This window comes from Aulonocara sp. 'chitande type north' Nkhata Bay, linkage group LG3 (assembly GCF_057382095.1).
Source record: "Aulonocara sp. 'chitande type north' Nkhata Bay isolate Kocher_YH1m ecotype deep benthic linkage group LG3, A_spYH_male_GT1.1, whole genome shotgun sequence".
In the NCBI taxonomy this organism is placed as follows: domain Eukaryota; kingdom Metazoa; phylum Chordata; class Actinopteri; order Cichliformes; family Cichlidae; genus Aulonocara; species Aulonocara sp. 'chitande type north' Nkhata Bay.
In genome coordinates, this window is record NC_141346.1 from 44,132,474 (window position 1) to 44,151,075 (window position 18,602).

Consider the following 18,602-nt stretch of genomic DNA (forward strand, 5'->3'; position numbering starts at 1 on the left):
CCAGGGCGGTAGGCGAGGTGGAAGTTGTAAGGTTCGAAGAATAAGGCCCAACGGGCCTGCCTTGGGTTGAGCTGCTTGGCAGAACGAATATGGATCAGGTTCTGGTGATCAGTCCAGATCAGAAACGGTTCTTTCGCTCCCAGGAGCCAATGCCGCCACTCTTCCAAGGCCCACTTGATGGCCAGGAGTTCCCGGTCGCCGACACCGTACCGTCGCTGCGTGTCAGAGAATTTCCTCGAGAAATAGCAGCACGGGTGAAGTTTCCCATCCGGGCCGTGTTGAGAGAGGACGGCGCCAGCGCCAACATCGGAGGCATCCACCTCCACCACAAAATCTCTGGCAGGATCAGGGTGGAGCAGGACGGGAGCTGTAGCAAACCGGCGTATAAGGTCTCGGAATGCCTGTTTCGCACCAGGGGGGAGGCAGAAGGGCTTGGGCAGGTTAGCTGGTTTGGTGAGGGATGTCAGTGGGGCGACAATGGTGCTGAAATTGCGGATAAAGCGCCGATAGAAATTGGCAAAGCCCAGGAAGCTCTGTAGCTGCTTAAGGCTGGAGGGCTGAGGCCACTGGGTCACGGCTTGGACCTTTTGCGGGTCCATGGTCAGGCCATTGGAGGAGATGGTGAAGCCCAGGAAGGTAGTGGACCGCTGATAGAAGGCACACTTCTCCAGTTTGCAGAACAGCTGGTACTCGAGCAGCCTGCTCAGCACGGCCCGCACATGGCGAATATGGTCCACTTCGGTGCGGGAGTAGATCAAGATGTCATCCAGATAGGCAAACACCCATCGGCCCAGCATGTCCCGCAAGACATCGTTGATCAGATGTTGGAAGACAGCAGGGCTGTTGCAGAGGCCGAAGGGCATCACCAGATACTCCCAGTGTCCGTTAGGGGTGATGAAGGCCGTCTGCCATTCGTCCCCTTCCCTAATCCGCACCAAATTGTAGGTGCTGCGTAGGTCTAGTTTGGTGAAGATGCAGGCCTGGGAGAGGGAATCGAGTGCGGTGGATAGCAGAGGAAGAGGATGGCGGTTCTTAACAGTGATTTTATTCAAGCCCCGGTAGTCTATACAGGGGCGAAGCCCGCCGTCTTTCTTCTTGACAAAGAAGAATCCCGCAGCTGCAGGGGAGGTAGAAGGGCGAATGAAGCCCTGTTGGAGAGCCTCAGCGACGTACTCCTCCATGGCTTTGTTCTCTGCGGGTGACAGCGAGAAGAGGCGACCACGAGGAGGGACCGCTCCCGGGAGGAGCTCGATGGCCATGTCGTAGGAGCGATAAGGAGGGAGAGCAGAGGCTCGCCTCTTACTGAAGACCTCAGATAGGTCGTGGTAAGCCAGAGGGATCTTATCCAGATCAATGGGCTCCGGGGGTGACGCCTCTTCTGACTTTGAGTCCTTTCCAGTCCGGAAGAGAAGGCAGCGGCGTGAACACTGGGGACCCCAGTCCAGGATCCGGCAGGGAGACCAGGAGACGTGGGGGTCATGTTGACGGAACCAGGGGTAGCCGAGGATGAGAGGAGAGGAAGTGGCCGAGACTACTAAAAACCGGATCTCCTCCTGATGATCCCCGACAGACATGCGGACTGGCTGGGTCTGGAACTGGATCGGGTAGGGTTGGAGTGGTCGCCCGTCTACTGAGGTCACCAGGAGGAATCGGTCGACGGAAGTCAACGGAATGCGAAGCCGAGAGGCCAGTTTCTGATCGATGAAGTTCTCAGCGGCTCCGGTGTCCAGGAGGGCTTCAGATGAGAGCCGTTGGTGTTTCAGGTGAAAAGTTACCGGTAACAAAAAACGAGAGGGGTCAGAGGAGTGGGAAGGGCCAGTCTACCTGGCGTCATCGTTTCCTGGCCGTAGCGGGCACTGGGGACGACGGTGTCGAGCTGATCCACAGTAGGCGCAGAGGCCCTCACGCCAGCGTCTCTCTTTCTCCTCTTTGGGGAGTCCACCCAGCTGCATGGGCTCCTCGCTGGATGTGCTGCTTGGGCTAGCTGTGGCTCCATCAGAGGGGGGAGGAGGTCACGAAGACGTGGTCCTCTGAGGCTGGAAGGGTTTGGAGGCCCGAGGGGTATGGCGAGGCCGCGACATCACACGTTGGTCAATCTTCAGTGCGAGGTCCACGGCCTCATCCAGGGTTTTAGGGGCCTCACGGCCGGTCATCTCGTCTCGGATGTAGTCAGCCAGTCCCTCCAGAAAAATAGAGCGCAGAGAAGCGTCTCCCCACTGTAGCTTAGCGGCCAGGGTGCGGAATTGAGAGGCAAAGTGACAGACGGGTCGGCTGCCCTGGCGTAGATGAAGCAGCTGTGACTCCACTTCCACTTCGCTGCTCGGGGGAACAAACGTCTTCTTTAATTCCTCCACAAACAGGGCATAGTCATTGCAAGCTGCCGATTTATTGTAGTAGAGAGCCGCGGCCCATTCCTGAGCCTGGCCAGACAAGAGAAAGGGCAACCTGGGTGTTCATCTGAATAATAAACTGAACTGGAGCCACAACACTGATGCTCTTTACAGGAAGGATCAGAGCAGACTCTACCTGCTGAGGCGGCTGAGGTCATTTGGAGTACAGGGAGCGCTTTTAAAGACCTTCTATGACTCTGTGGTGGCATCCGTCATTTTTTACAGTGTTGTATGTTGGAGCAGCAGTTTATCGGCAGCTGAGAGGAAGAGGTTGGATAAACTCATCAGGAAGGCCAGCTCTGTTCTGGGATGCACCCTGGACCCAGTGCAGGTGGTGGGAGACAGAAGGACTCTGGCCAAAATAACATCTCTGATGGACAGAGTCTCCCACCCCATGCATGTAAATGTTGCTGAACTGCAGAGCTCCTTCAGTGACAGACTGCTACATCCTAGATGCATGAAGGAGCGTTTCTGTAGGTTCTTCCTCCCTGCAGCTGTCAGACTGTACAATCAAAACTGCTCCCAACAATCATAGATGTTTGCATCTGCGCTGTAACTGCAATAATTTAATCAACTGATTCGCACTACAACCTGGTTTGCCTCTTATCTGAAGTTATTTTTATTTAATAACTGTACAGTACTCTCTGTATATAGTAACCACTGTCCTTAATGTAAATATGTAAGAAAAATTGTGTATGTTTCTGTTCTGTGTCCTGTGTACTGTTTGTTATATATGTGTCTTTCTGGCTGCTGTTACAACCAAATTTCCCCTTGTGGGACAATTAAAGGATTATTCTATTCTATATAAGAAATGCATGTGTTGGTTTATTTATATGTCTGTATGTAGACATGTGTATTTAAAGTGGCATAGAAGGTTGCTGAAATGGTATTACTAATTTTTTCAGTTTTTATTTTTGTGTATTCTTTATTCATCCTTAATTTTTTCTTTTTTCCTATTATTTATGACATTTTATTTATTATCATTATTATTTATTTATTTATTTATTTTAATGTTGATATTACAGTCCTACAAAGTAAGTTGGGATATCTCTTCTTGGTAGTTCCAGGAGGTGTACAACATAGCCATGTCACCAGGTCACTGACTGACTTCTACACACAACATTAGTCATATACAATTGTAAATAAATATGCCATTACCAATGAGTTATTATTTAATTACACCAGTTACGCAACAAACAGGCCCCCTGTGACAAAGTGGCTAGGACAGAATTCATTTGCCATTTGTCACTTGCGTATATTGTTATTTTGTGTTCTGTTATTTTACAGTCAGCCATAATGCTTTAATTTAGACATTGCTGGTGTAACTTCTCTTAACACACAATATCCCGGGTTTTGTTTGTGGTAGCAGTAGTTACATCCTTTACATCCATGCATGTGTTTTAAAGCAAACACTACTAACCATCAGATCATCTGAATTTTCTTCTGTTTACAGGCACATGTCTGGTAAATTATGTTTCTTTATGTTGCTTTGGTTATACTTACCATAGTGTCCATGTTGTGCATTCAGGTCCTATATGTGAGACAGGTGTATGGGAAGGGCCGCCCACTACTTCCTGTTTATATAGGGTCATGAGGTCAATGATTGCATCACTGGGTGCAACCAAATGGAGGGTTTTTCATTTTGTATAGTATTGTTTGTTTTCTTTAAAGTAGCCTTTTGAGTTATATTGCATGCAGTGTTTTACTTTACAAACTATTTAGTTGAGTAAATGAGTTTGTCAGTTTCATGCATGACTTTATTCCTGTTCTTTGTTTAGAATTTTATTATTTGGTTTGACCTATTTTGTTTCAATGGTAGGGACTAACGAGGTCAGGTGTGGGCAAAGTCTTGTATAAAGCCAGTGGGATTTTTGCATGCCTGAGTGATTGTTTTATGGTAAAAGGGAGATGCCAGCAATAAAGTATGCTTAAAAAGAACTTCAATTGTCTGCTAATTCTATTTACTTATCACCTTCCTTGCTGCTTAAGTTATGCTACATCATACCCCCTCACTGAAACACTGACAATGCTGAAAAGAAATGATGTTGGTTAAAAAGTAAGATGTAAGTAACATGTAAAACTAAGAATTTGATTTAATTATATGTGTATCAAAAATCTTTGATGGGAACCTAAAAGTCCCATGATAGTATTTCCTATTTGTTTTTCCTGATTTAAAAGAGAGAGAGAGAGAGAGAGAGAGAGAATAGCGGATTAAAGTGTGTTTAAAAATTAAGAGTCTTTAATTGAAGCTTCCTCAGTTTATCATGATAGACTTCAAAAGAACTTGCTTCAGAAGGAAAAAGGTGATATTAATGTTATTTTTTTAATAACAATAGTATTTTAAATCATTTTAAATATCAGAATCACTTAGACTTAGATTTTTATCTGAATTATCCAATACAACACAAACATAATACATACAATACAAGAATAAGATACATACAACAAATATATTTAAATATTGACTGGTAAAAGTGACTGGTAATCATACAGGATATTTTCACACATCTTATATTTCCAGTATGCCAGGTGAGGTGATGCTATGTTGAGTATCACTTCTTTTCTTTCACAGTCAGATTCTTAAGCTGAGGAGATGCTTTATGGATAAAAAAAAAAAAACTTTGTCTCACTGATATGTCTAACTTATATTATGACTTTATCTCTTACATTATAAATTGACACCCAATGACCTTCGTCAGAAATTATGTTCAAACCTATACTGATTGATTACATAAAGGTTCATTTTAGCTTTAGTTACTTCTAAATCATACTATGAGTGCTCTTCATCAGAAGTTCCTCGTGGATTTTCTGTTGTAAAAATCATTTTTCATACCCAGTCACAGGAGACATTTCCTCAAGTTATTTCACAAAAGCATCAGCGCAGATGTTATTGCTGGCCTGACAGAAGCCATGACAGCAGCACCATACAGGAGGCAGTGAGGAGACTGATCTTGTGGCTCACTCCATGTGACACTTTTGTAAATGTTGACAAAAAGAGAAAAAAAATGCATTGCTTTCAGAAACTGTTCTAAAATATAGAAACATGTTTGACATGATTGTATTAAATATATCTTACGTGTGCCGTTCACAAATATAGAACTGGTTTCAATGTCGAAGGGTGTTATCTTGGCTGCATCAATCAAAACTTGCGCAATCTCATTTGCATTAGGGACCAGTGACAATGCAAATCCAATGTCCATGTCATTGACAATGGACCCATTACTGCAAAAGAAATAACCCCAAACTTTTTTTAAACTTTATTTAGTTTAAATATTTGTGAAATCGTATACCATAAACAATATACCTGAATGCAGTCACAGTGATGAAGCGGAATGAAGGAAATCTTTCCTGGTAGAAAGGTTCAAGCTGCAGAAATATAAATAAACACACTGTAAGTATGTATGCATTGCTTTTTGGGCTTGTGCTCCTTCACTTCCATGTCATTTGTGATATGTTATTTGCACTATGTAATATCATAGTGCAATTAATATTTCATATTTTCTTTCTGTTCATCCAGCTGCCCATTTTTTGAATGGTTAGCACATAATGAATATGTCACAGGTCACATTTATGCTTTATCTTTTTTCTTTGATCTCTTAGAAATCATGGCATTCAGTTGGTAAAAATAGAAACCCCAGCAGTATTTACTGTGGAGTTTTAGCTCAGTTATATGGTGCAAATATTTTTCCACATTGTTTATTGGATATAATGTATATGATTTTTTTTTTTAGCTCAGTCTGTATAATATTAGTAACAACGGAAAAATTGTTGACTTTAGAAAGGAGACCTGAACTAGGGCTGGGTATCGTCACTGATTTCTAGAATCGATTCAATTCCGATTCACAAGGTCCCGAATCGATTCGATCCACAATTCGATTTAATTCGATTCTATTCAATTTGAATCTGGGAAATTTTGACAGAAATATTATAATTCAGATCAGTACATTTACATATTTTTGTATCTATAAAAAGGAAGCTGACACACGCAAGACTTTATCAAAGGTGTGAGCATCACAGCAGATGCCTTTGTGTCAAAGTAGCTGAAGATAAAACACAGAAAAACATGAAGGTGGTTTTCCTGGCCTGGGATTTTATAAAAATATTCTGCAGTACATCAGAAATGAAAGAAAACCATTAATCAACACATGCTGTGCATCGTGGTCGAAGCAAAATAGTGAAAGTAAGAGTGAATTCATGATGATGATGATGGATCTTCTTTTGCTGCTGGTTCGGTCAAACTAACAGCTTTAGAATCAGCGCCGACAGATCAGAATCAGCAAGCTGTCGGCTTTCAGCCCCGACCGTGAGAAAGGCGACATCTAACTGATTCTGATCCGCGGGTCGCGCTGTGTGTTTAAGTCTTTGTGCAGAATCCGTGTTCCTGCTCTCATTTACTGTCTTAGCTGTTTGGTGGTTGTTGAAATTTTGTGAGATTTCACCTGAGATTCTGGCATTTCGGGCAAAATAAATTTATATTAAAAAATCAATTCAGAATTTTAATGAATCGATTTTACGTTATCCAAGCCAGAATCGATTTTAATCGATAAATCGATTATAAAAACCCACCCCTAACCTGAACGTAGGGATAGAAAAAGGACTAGCATATCATTTGTTTGCTTTTTTAAGGTATGCCACAGAAATACTGTTATGTGACTTTATCTAAAAATTATGCAATTAATTAGAATACAGGCATTGTTCAACTTGAAGAAAACAAACTTACTGCTGTCCTTATCAGTGTAGCTCGTTGTTTAAACGCTGTGGATGATGAAGTCAGCAACTCAGTCGTAAATATCCCTTTAACAGATCTGAATTTCACCGCCAGTATTTTGACTGGCTCAGCAGTTGTTACAGTTGTAGTGGTTGTAGGGTTCACAGTTGTAGTTGAAGCTGTAGTTGTATTTGTTACAGATGTGGTGATTGTAAGATTTGTTGTGGTTGCATTTGTAGGTGTAGTCACTGATGTTGTGGTGCTCACTGTAGTTGTAGTTGAAGCTGTTGTAAATGCCAATAAAGGAAACAAGGTGTTGCTTTAACAAACAGTTCTGAGACATCATGAGTTTTAAATATGATCTTATCAAATATTGTTTACCTAAATCACTGACTGAACGGTCTGTTGTTTTTTATACATATTAAATCTCATTTAAAGTGTATCGCATGAAATTGTTATCTTTGAGTTTTTTGAGAAAATTATTATATAAATAACTACATGGGTTTTTATGTCACAAACAAAACTGTATAATAATCTATCCATCCATCCATCCATCCACTTCTCCTTTTTAGGGTCGCGGGGGGCGCTGGAGCCTATCCCAGCTGTCATAGGGCGAGAGGTGGGGTACACCCTGGACAGGTCGCCAGTCTGTCGCAGGGCCAACACACAGAGACAGACAACCATTCGCACTCACATTCACACCTAGTGAAAATTTGGATTTTCCAGTTAACCTATCCCCACAAGCTGCATGTATTTGGACCGTGGGAGGAAGCCGGAGTACCCGGAGGGAACCCACACAAACACGGGGAGAACATGCAAACTCCACACAGAAAGACCCTGGCCTGATGGTGGAATTGAACTCAGGACCTTCTTGCTGTGCGGCAACAGTGCTAACCACCGTGCCACTGTGCTGACTGTATATTAATAATAATAATAATAATATAGAAAATATATTGTTATTATTATTATTATGTATAATAATAATAATAATAACAATATATTTTATATGAGGGCACCTTTCTAAAACCCAAGGTCACCTTACAAAGAGAAAAATATATCAATAAAACAGTAGATTAAAATAGATTAAAATAAATTAAAATACAAAAAACAACAAATAAAAAGAAAAAACAAGATTTGACAGCAATTAAGATATGTATTAAAGCGAGTAAGCCGGTTTAAACATGTGGGTTTTCAACTGTGACTTAAATAAGAGAAGGTAATCTATATTTCTTAAGACTGAAGGAAGTGAGTTCCAGAGCCAAAGACCAGAGTGACTGAAAGCTCTGTTCCCCATAGTGATAAGACGAGCAGATGGAACAACAAGAGGAGTGGCAGATGAAGATCTGAGAGAGCAGGAAACAGTGATGATATGAAGCAGATCACAGAGATCTGAGAGTAATCGATCCGGGAAGTAATAAGACTATGGACAAGGATGGCAGCAGCATGGGGAGTAAGGAAGGGATGAAGTCGGTTAATGTTACGTAAGTGAAAGTATGCAGACCGGGTTACGTAATTAATGTGAGACTGAAATGAGAGAGTACTGTCGAATATGACACCCAAACTCTTTACCTGCGGGGAAGGAAGGATTGGGGAATTTTCAATATTATTGGAGAGACTGTGAGATTTGATTAAGATAGAGGTTATGCCAACGAGGAAAACTTCTGTTTTATTACTGTTAAGTTTGAGAAAATTGGATGAGAGCCATGATCTAATCTCCATAAGACAGTTTAGTGGAGATAGGTGGGAGCGATGAATTAATTATGTATATGATGTGAGAAATGAATCTGTGTATTGCCTTGTTCAAAATGAATCCTTCAGGAGTGACATGTGTGACTTCTGTTTACTTACTGTTTACTTGGGTTGCTACGACAGATGTGGCATTAATAGTTAATGTGAAGTTGTTGGGCTTAGACACAGCTTCTACTAAGGTTTTTGCAACATCTGCAGCCTGTGGGATTTCTGCAGGTGTTATCGTGTTGTTAAACACAACTTCCACTTCTGCTTCAGTATTAGATGCTCGTGTTCTGGTCCCAGCTTGTCTAAATGAAGAAAAATTTTTTTTAAATTTAATATCCTAAATGAACACTATTTTTAGTCATTGTCGATAATAAGATTAGTGTTGTTAAGAATGAACAAAAGTGAAAATCTTACCTAAATGCTATGACAATAACATGGCTGAAGAGTAAACCATATCGAGCTCTATAGATGAATTTATACTGTGCAAAACAAACAAGTAGAAAATTAATTAATTCAGATGTCGTTGTTTTAACAAAACTTGTGAATACATCTCAGTATTTAACTCACCATTACTACCACTTGTGCCTCAAGTGCCTTAAATTGTGGACTGGTTGTATTAGTGAGTGCATCTTCAAAGGGTGTAACCAAAACGGCTACTAGAATAAAAACTGGTCCACGGACCACTGCCATTGTTGCTGTCGTTGTTGTTGTTGTTGTTGACTTCGTTGTTGTTGTTGGCGTTGTTGTTATTGTTGTTGGCTTTGTTGTTGTTGTTGTTGGCATTGCTGTTGTTGCTGTTGTTGTACTTGTTGGGTTGGTGTTTGTAAGATTTGTTGTGGTTGCATTTGTAGGTGTAGTCAGCATTGGTGTTGAAGTGTTCACAGGTGTAGTTGAAACTGTTGTAGGCCTTGTAGTTGTATTTGTTACAGTTGTGGTGTTTGTAAGATTTGTTGTGGTTGCGTTTGTAGGGCTAGTGATCATTGGTGTTGTAGCGTTCACAGGTGTAGTTGAAGCTGTTGTAGACACTGTAGTTGTATTTGTTACAGGTGTGGTGTTTGTAAGATTTTTTGTGATTGCATTTGTAGCTCCTGTCAGCATTGATGGTGTAGTGTTCACAGGTGTAGTTGAAGCTGTTGTAAGCCCTGTAGTTGTAGTTGTTACAGGTGTGGTGTTTGTAAGATTTTTTGTGATTGCGTTTGTAGCTCCTGTCAGCATTGATGGTGTAGTGTTCACAGGTGTAGTTGAAGCTGTTGTAAGCCCTGTAGTTGTAGTTGTTACAGGTGTGGTGTTTGTAAGATTTGTTGTGGTTGCATTTGTAGCTGTCGTCAGCATTGATGTTGTAGTATTCACAGGTGTAGTTGAAGCTGTTGTAGACACTGTAGTTGTATTTGTTACAGGTGTGGTGTTTGTAAGATTTGTTGTGGTTGCGTTTGTAGCTCCTGTCAGCATTGATGTTGTAGTGTTCACAGGTGTAGTTGAAGCTGTTGTAAGCCCTGTAGTTGTATTTGTAAGATTTGTTGTCTTTGCGTTTGTAGGGGTAGTGATCATTGGTGTTGTAGCGTTCACAGGTGTAGTTGAAGCTGTTGTAGACACTGTAGTTGTATTTGTTACAGGTGTGGTGTTTGTAAGATTTGTTGTGGTTGCGTTTGTAGCTGCTGTCAGCATTGATGTTGTAGTGTTCACAGGTGTAGTTGAAGATGTTGTAGGCCTTGTAGTTGTATTTGTAAGATTTGTTGTGGTTGCGTTTGTAGGGGTAGTGATCATTGGTATTGTAGCGTTCACAGGTGTAGTTGAAGCTGTTGTAGACACTGTAGTTGTATTTGTTACAGGTGTGGTGTTTGTAAGATTTGTTGTGGTTGCGTTTGTAGCTGCCGTCAGCATTGATGTTGTAGTGTTCACAGTTGTAGTTGAAGCTGTTGTAAGCCCTGTAGTTGTATTTGTTACAGGTGTGGTGTTTGTAAGATTTGTTGTGGCTGCGTTTGTAGCTGCAGTCAGCATTGATGTTGTAGTGTTCACAGGTGTAGTTGAAGCTGTTGTAGACACTGTATTTGTATTTGTAAGATTTGTTGTGGTTGCGTTTGTAGCTGCAGTCAGCATTGATGTTGTAGTTTTCACAGGTGTAGTTGAAGCTGTTGTAGACACTGTATTTGTATTTGTAAGATTTGTTGTGGTTGCGTTTGTAGCTCCTGTCAGCATTGACGTTGTAGTGTTCACAGGTGTAGTTGAAGCTGTTGTAGACACTGTAGTTGTGTTTGTTACAGGTGTGGTGTTTGTAAGATTTGCTGTGGTTGCATTTGTATCTGTAATCATTGATGTTGTAGTGCTCACAGTTGTAGTTGAAACCACTGTAAATGTAAAGAAAAGGAAACAGGTGTCACTTAAATGTCACAGTTCTGACATATTGTGAATTTAAAATATGATAATATACTTACCAGGGTCACTGACAGTAACATTGGTAATGTTGAAGACCGTTATGTTTGGAGCTGCATTAATCAAAACATTTGCAATGTCAGTGTTATTAGGCACTGCTCTAGATGCAAACCGAATGTCAATATCAGTGATGATGGATCCGTTTCTGCAGAATGAATAAACCAAACATCGTTTTACTTGCATTAATTTATTATGTATTATATATTATATGGAATCTGCAAACAAAAAATAAATTACCGGAATCCAGTCACTATCATTGAGAGGTATGAAGGAAACGTTGTCTTATAGATAGGTTCAAGCTACAGAAACACACACAATCAAAGATCTGTCAGTACGAATCCATGCAATTAACCATTGCTTGACTTGAAGATCAAAACTTACTGTTGTCACTGTCATGGAGGATCTTTCTGTAAACGCTGGAGATGATGAGTTCAGCAAGTTGTCTGTAAATGCCTCTCCAATTGATGTGAACTTCAACTGCTTTGTTATAACTGGCTCAGCAGTTGTAGTTGTTACAAGTGTAGAAAACAAAGAGCAAGCAATTGACAACAAAGTAATTTTCATAAACACACAATGCTTTTTATATATATATACATTGTAAATCCCGTCAAAGGTAGCCTTTCTTATGAGTAGCACATTAAAAAATTAAGTGGGGGTCGGGGATTGGGGGGGGGGGGGGGGGGGGCACACACATGATGATGTTAAATATAAATAGTTGTATTGACTTGTTTCAAAAACAATCTTTCAGGAGTGACAAGTGTGACTTCTGTTTACTCACTGTTTACTTGAGTTGCTACGACAAATGTTGTATCAACAGAGAGATTGAAAGTGTTGTTGGGATTAGACACAGCTGTGACTAACGTTTGTTCAACATCTTTAGCCTCTGGGATTTCTGCAGGTGTTATGGTGTTGTTAAACACAACCTCGACTTCTGCTTCAGTATCAGATGCTCGTGTTCTGGTCCCAGCTTGTCTGAATGAAAAAAAGAAAGAAAAAAACGTAAATTTTTTATTAAATATCCTAAATTAACACTATTTTTAGTCATTATTGATAATAAGATTAGTGTTGATATAAATGAACAAAAGTAAATACCTTACCTGAATGCTATGACAATAACATGGCTGAAGAGTAAACCATATCGAGCTCTATAGATGATTTCATACTGTGCAAAACAAACAAGTAGAAAATTAATTAATTCAGATGTCGTTGTAATCAGCTGGAAATTTAACAAAACTTGTGAATACATCTCAGTATTTAACTCAGTATTTATACTGTGCAAAGCAAAGTAGAAATTAATTAATTAATTCAAATGTAGTTATAATCAGCTGGAATTTTTAAAGCACTTGAAAATCATTCTTAGTATTTTACCCACCACTACAACCACTTGCACTGCAAGTGCCTGAAATTGTGGACTGGTTTTATCTTCGAGTTGAGGCACATAGGGTGTAACCAAAACTGCTGTAAGAACAACAACTGGTGCACGAACTACCGGCACTGCTGTTGTTGCTGCTGTTGTTGTTGGCTTTGTTGTTGTTGTTGTTGTTGGTGTTGTTGTTGGCTTTGTTGTTGTTAATGCTGCTCTTGTTGTTGTTGTTGTTGTTGCTGCTGTTGTTGTTGGCTTTGTTGTTGTTGTTGTTGTTGTTGTTATTGTTGTTGTTGGCTTTGTTGTTGTTGCCGCTGTTGTTGTTGGCTTTGTTGTTGTTGTTGCTGTTGTTGTTGCTGCTGTTGTTGTTGGCTTTGTTGTTGTTGTTGCTGTTGTTGTTGTTGCTGCTGTTGTTGTTGCTGCTGTTGTTGTTGGCTTTGTTGTTGGTGTTGTTGTTGGCTGTGTTGTTGTTGTTGCTGTTGTTGTTGGCTTTGTTGTTGTTAATGCTGTTCTTGTTGTTGTTGTTGTTGCTGCTGTTGTTGTTGGCTTTGTTGTTGGCTGTGTTGTTGTTGTTGTTGCTGCTGTTGTTGTTGGCTTTGTTATTGTTGTTGTTGCTGTTGTTGTTGGCTGTGTTGTTGTTGCTGCTGTTGTTGTTGGCTGTGTTGTTGTTGCTGCTGTTGTTGTTGTTGGCTTTGTTGTTGTTGTTGCTGCTGTTGTTGTTGGCTTTGTTGTTGTTGTCGCCTTTGTTGTTGGCTTTGTTGTTGATTCCGCCGTTGTCGTTGGCTTTGTTGTTGTTGCTGCTGTTGTTGTTGGCTGTGTTGTTGTTGCTGCTGTTGTTGTTGGCTGTGTTGTTGTTGCTGCTGTTGTAGTTGGCTTTGTTGTTGTTGGCTTTGTTGTTGTTGCTGCTGTTGTTGGCTTTGTTGTGTTTGTTGCTGTTGTTGTTGGCTGTGCTGTTGTTGTTGCTGTTGTTGTTGGCTGTGTAGTTGTTGTTGCTGCTGTCGTTGTTGGCTTTGTTGTTGTTGTTGTTATTGCTGTTGTTGTTGCTGTTGTTGTTGGCTTTGTTGTTGTTGCTGCTGTTGTTGTTGGCTTTGTTATTGTTGTTGTTGTTGGCTGTGTTGTTGTTGTTGTTGCTGTGTTTTTTGGCTGTGTTGTTGTTGCTGCTGTCGTTGTTGGCTTTATTGTTGTTGCTGCTGTTGTCGTTGTATTTGTTGTTGTTGTTTTTGTTGCTATTGTTGTTGACTTTGTTCCTGTTACTGTGTCAGTTGTGGTGATAGCTGCAGTTAAACCTTCAGTTGTTGTTGAATCTGTAGTTGCTGTAGTTTCTGTAGTTGCAGTTGAACCTTCAGTTGTTGTTGATGTTGTACTTGTTGTTGTACCTTCAGTTGTTGTTGATGCTCTTAATTCTGTAGTTCCAGTTGAACCTTCAGTTGCTGTTGAGGTTGTAGTTCCAGTTGAACCTTCAGTGGTTGTTGATGCTGTGGTTGCTGTTGTTTCCGTAGTTGAAGTTGATCCTACAGTTGTTGTTGAATCTGTAGCTGTAGTTGTACCTTCAGTAGTTGTTGAAGCTGTAGTTGCTTCAGAAACTGTTGTTGCTTTTGTTTCTATAGTTCCAGTCAAACCTTCAGTTGTTATTGATTCTGTTCTTGCAGTTGTACCTTCAGTAGTTGTTGATGGTGTATTTGCTGTTTTAACTTCAGTTGTTGTTAAGGCTGTGGTTGCTGTTGTACCTTCAGTTTTGGCTGATGCTGTAGCTGCTGTTGTTGAAGTTGAACCTTCAGTTGTTGTTGATGCTGAAGTTTCTTTTGTTTCTGAAGTTTCAGTTGTACTTTCAGTAGTTGTTGATGGCGTAGTCGCTGTTGTGCCTTCAGTTGTTGTAAAGGCTGTGGTTGCCATTGTAACTTCAGTTGTTGTTGACGCTCTAGTTGCTGTTGTTTCTGTAGTTGCAGTTGAACCTTCAGTTGTTGTTGATGCTGTAGTTGCTGTTGTTTCTGTAGTTGCACTTGAACCCTCAGTTGTTGTTGATGCTCCCGTTTCTGTAGTTGGAGTTGAACCTTCAGTTGTCGTTGAATCTGTAGTTACTGTTTTTTCTGTAGTTCTAGTTGAACCTTCAGTTGTTGTGGATGCTGAAGTTGCTGTTGTTTCTCTACTTTCAGTTGTACCTTCAGTAGTTGTTGATGGTGTAGTTGCTGTTGGGCCTTCAGTTGTTGTTAAGGCTGCGGTTGCTGTTGTTTCTGTAATTGCAGTTGAACCTTCAGTTGTTGTTTGTGCCGTAATGACTGTTGTACCTTCAGTTGTTGTTGATTCTGTAGTTTCTTCAGATACTGTAGTTGGAGTTGTACCTTCAGTTGTTGTTGATGCTGTGGTTGCTGATGTACCTTCAGTTGCTGTTGTTTCTGTAGTTGCAGTTGAACCTTCAGCTGTTGTTGATGCTGTAGTTGCTGTTGTTTCTGTAGTTGCAGTTGAAACTTCAGGTTTTGTTGATGCTGTAGTTGCTGTTGTTTCTGCAGATTCAGTTGTACCTTCAGTAGTTGTCGATGCTGTTGTTTCTGTAGTTCTAGTTGAACCTTCAGTTGTTGTTTGTGCCGTAATGACTGTTGTACCTTCAGTTGTTGATGCTGTAGTTGCTGTTGTTTCTGTATTTGCTGTTGAACCTTCAGTTGTTGTTGATGCTGTAGTTGCTGTTGTTTCTGTAGTTGCACTTGAACCCTCAGTTGTTGTTGATGCTCCCGTTTCTGTAGTTGTAGTTGAAACCTCAGTTGTTGTTGAATCTGTAGTTACTGTTTTTTCTGTAGTTTCAGTTGTACCTTCAGTAGTTGTTGATGGTGTAGTTGCTGTTGTGCCTTCAGTTGTTGTTGATGCTCTAGTTGCTGTTGTTTCTGTAATTGCAGTTGAACCTTCAGTTGTTGTTAATGCTGTAGTTGCTGTTGTCTCTGTAGTTGCAGTTGAACCTTCAGTTGTTGTTTGTGCCGTAATGACTGTTGTACCTTCAGTTGTTGTTGATTCTGTAGTTTCTTCAGATACTGTAGTTGGAGTTGTACCTTCAGTTGTTGTTGATGCTGTAGTTGCTGTTGTTTCTGTAGTTGCAGTTGAACCTTCAGTTGTTGTTTGTGCCGTAATGACTGTTGTACCTTCAGTTGTTGATGCTGTAGTTGCTGTTGTTTCTGTATTTGCTGTTGAACCTCCAGTTGTTGTTGATGCTGTAGTTGCTGTTGTTTCTGTAGTTGCACTTGAACCCTCAGTTGTTGTTGATGCTCCCGTTTCTGTAGTTGTAGTTGAACCCTCAGTTGTTGTTGAATCTGTAGTTACTGTTTTTTCTGTAGTTTCAGTTGTACCTTCAGTAGTTGTTGATGGTGTAGTTGCTGTTGTGCCTTCAGTTGTTGTTAAGGCTGTGGTTGCTGTTGTACCTTCAGTTGTTGTTAAGGCTGTGGTTGCTGTTGTTTCTGTAATTGCAGTTGAACCTTCAGTTGTTGTTAATGCTGTAGTTGCTGTTGTCTCTGTAGTTGCAGTTGAACCTTCAGTTGTTGTTTGTGCTGTAATGACTGTTGTACCTTCAGTTGTTGTTGATTCTGTAGTTTCTTCAGATACTGTAGTTGGAGTTGTACCTTCAGTTGTTGTTGATGCTGTAGTTGCTGTTGTTTCTGTAGTTGCAGTTGAACCTTCAGTTGTTGTTTGTGCCGTAATGACTGTTGTACCTTCAGTTGTTATTGATTCTGTAGTTTCTTCAGATACTGTAGTTGGAGTTGTACCTTCAGTTGTTGTTGATGCTGTAGTTGCTGTTGTTTCTGTAGTTGCAGTTGAACCTTCAGTTGTTGTTGATGCTGTAGTTGCTGTTGTTTCTGTAGTTGCAGTTGAACCTTCAGTTGTTGTTGATGCTGTAGTTGCTGTTGTTTCTGTAGTTGCAGTTGAACCTTCAGTTGTTGTTAATGCTGTAGTTGCTGTTGTTTCTGTAGTTGCAGTTGAACCTTCAGTTGCTGTTTGTGCCGTAATGACTGTTGTACCTTCAGTTGTTGATGCTGTAGTTGCTGTTGTTTCTGTATTTGCTGTTGAACCTTCAGTTGTTGTTGATGCTGTAGTTGCTGTTGTTTCTGTAGTTGCACTTGAACCCTCAGTTGTTGTTGATGCTCCCGTTTCTGTAGTTGTAGTTGAAACCTCAGTTGTTGTTGAATCTGTAGTTACTGTTTTTTCTGTAGTTTCAGTTGTACCTTCAGTAGTTGTTGATGGTGTAGTTGCTGTTGTGCCTTCAGTTGTTGTTAAGGCTGTGGTTGCTGTTGTACCTTCAGTTGTTGTTAAGGCTGTGGTTGCTGTTGTTTCTGTAATTGCAGTTGAACCTTCAGTTGTTGTTAATGCTGTAGTTGCTGTTGTCTCTGTAGTTGCAGTTGAACCTTCAGTTGTTGTTTGTGCTGTAATGACTGTTGTACCTTCAGTTGTTGTTGATTCTGTAGTTTCTTCAGATACTGTAGTTGGAGTTGTACCTTCAGTTGTTGTTGATGCTGTAGTTGCTGTTGTTTCTGTAGTTGCAGTTGAACCTTCAGTTGTTGTTTGTGCCGTAATGACTGTTGTACCTTCAGTTGTTATTGATTCTGTAGTTTCTTCAGATACTGTAGTTGGAGTTGTACCTTCAGTTGTTGTTGATGCTGTTGTTGCTGTTGTTTCTGTAGTTGCAGTTGAACCTTCAGTTGTTGTTGATGCTGTAGTTGCTGTTGTTTCTTTAGTTGCAGTTGAACCCTCAGTTGTTATTGATGCTCCCGTTTCTGTAATGTCAGTTGAACCTTCAGTTGTTGTTTGTGCCGTAATGACTGTTGTACCTTCAGTTGTTGTTGATTCTGTAGTTTCTTCAGATACTGTAGTTGGAGTTGTACCTTCAGTTGTTGTTGATGCTGTAGTTGCTGTTGTTTCTGTAGTTGCAGTTGAAACTTCAGTTGTTGATGCTGTAGTTGCTGTTGTTTCTGCAGTTTCAGTTGTACCTTCAGTAGTTGTCGATGCTGTTGTTTCTGTAGTTGCAGTTGAACCTTCAGTTGTTGTTTGTGCCGTAATGACTGTTGTTTCTGCAGTTTCAGTTGTACCTTCAGTAGTTGTCGATGCTGTTGTTTCTGTAGTTCTAGTTGAACCTTCAGTTGCTGTTTGTGCCGTAATGATTGTTGTTTCTGCAGTTTCAGTTGTACCTTCAGTAGTTGTCGATGCTGTTGTTTCTGTAGTTGCAGTTGAACCTTCAGTTGTTGTTTGTGCCGTAATGACTGTTGTATCTTCAATTGTTGATGTTGTAGTTTCTTCACATACTGTAGTTGGAGTTTTACCTTCACCTGTTGTTGATGCTGTAGTTGCTGTTGTTTCTGTATTTGCTGTTGAACCTTCAGTTGTTGATGATGCTCCCATTTCTGTAGTTGTAGTTGAACCTTCAGTTGTTGTTGAATCTGTAGTTACTGTTTTTTCTGCAGTTGCAGTTGAACCTTCAGTAGTTGTTGATGGTGTAGTTGCTGTTGTGTCTTCAGTTGTTGTTAAGGCTGTGGTTGCCGTTGTACCTTCAGTTGTTGTTAAGGCTGTGGTTGCTGTTGTTTCTGTAATTGCAGTTGAACCTTCAGTTGTTGTTAATGCTGTAGTTGCTGTTGTCTCTGTAGTTTCAGTTGTACTTTCAGTTGTTGATGCTGTAGTTGCAGTTGCTTCTGTAGTTTCAGTTATACCTTCAGTAGTTGTTGATGCTGTTGTTTCTGTAGTTCCAGTTGAACCTTCAGTTGTTGTTTGTGCCGTAATGACAGTTGTTGTTGATGCTGTAGTTTCTTCAGATGCTGTAGTTGCAGTTAAACCTCCAGTTGCTGTTGTTTCTGTAGTTGAAGTTGAACATTCAGTTGATGTTGATGTAGTTTCTTCAGATAATGTAGTTGCAGTTGAACCTTCAGAACCACAGTTTTGTGCAACAGTTGGTGTAGTAGCAAGCTCAATTGCCACTATTTGTGAAAAGTAGACAGATGATTACACT

General features: G+C 40.7%; 1 protein-coding gene across 1 annotated transcript; it reads right to left on the bottom strand.

Annotated features, from left to right (window-relative positions):
* Positions 1-12,165: 12,165 nt before the first annotated feature.
* On the bottom strand, positions 12,166-18,001 carry LOC147335834 (uncharacterized). The gene is made up of 5 exons (XM_086286118.1): positions 17,923-18,001; positions 15,148-16,068; positions 12,638-13,867; positions 12,363-12,427; positions 12,166-12,237 (listed from the first exon to the last, which is right to left on the bottom strand). The coding sequence occupies exons 1-3, from the start codon at positions 17,999-18,001 to the stop codon at positions 12,684-12,686; spliced, it is 2,184 nt and encodes a 727-aa protein (XP_086142244.1). The 3' UTR covers positions 12,166-12,237; positions 12,363-12,427; positions 12,638-12,683.
* Positions 18,002-18,602: the final 601 nt, after the last annotated feature.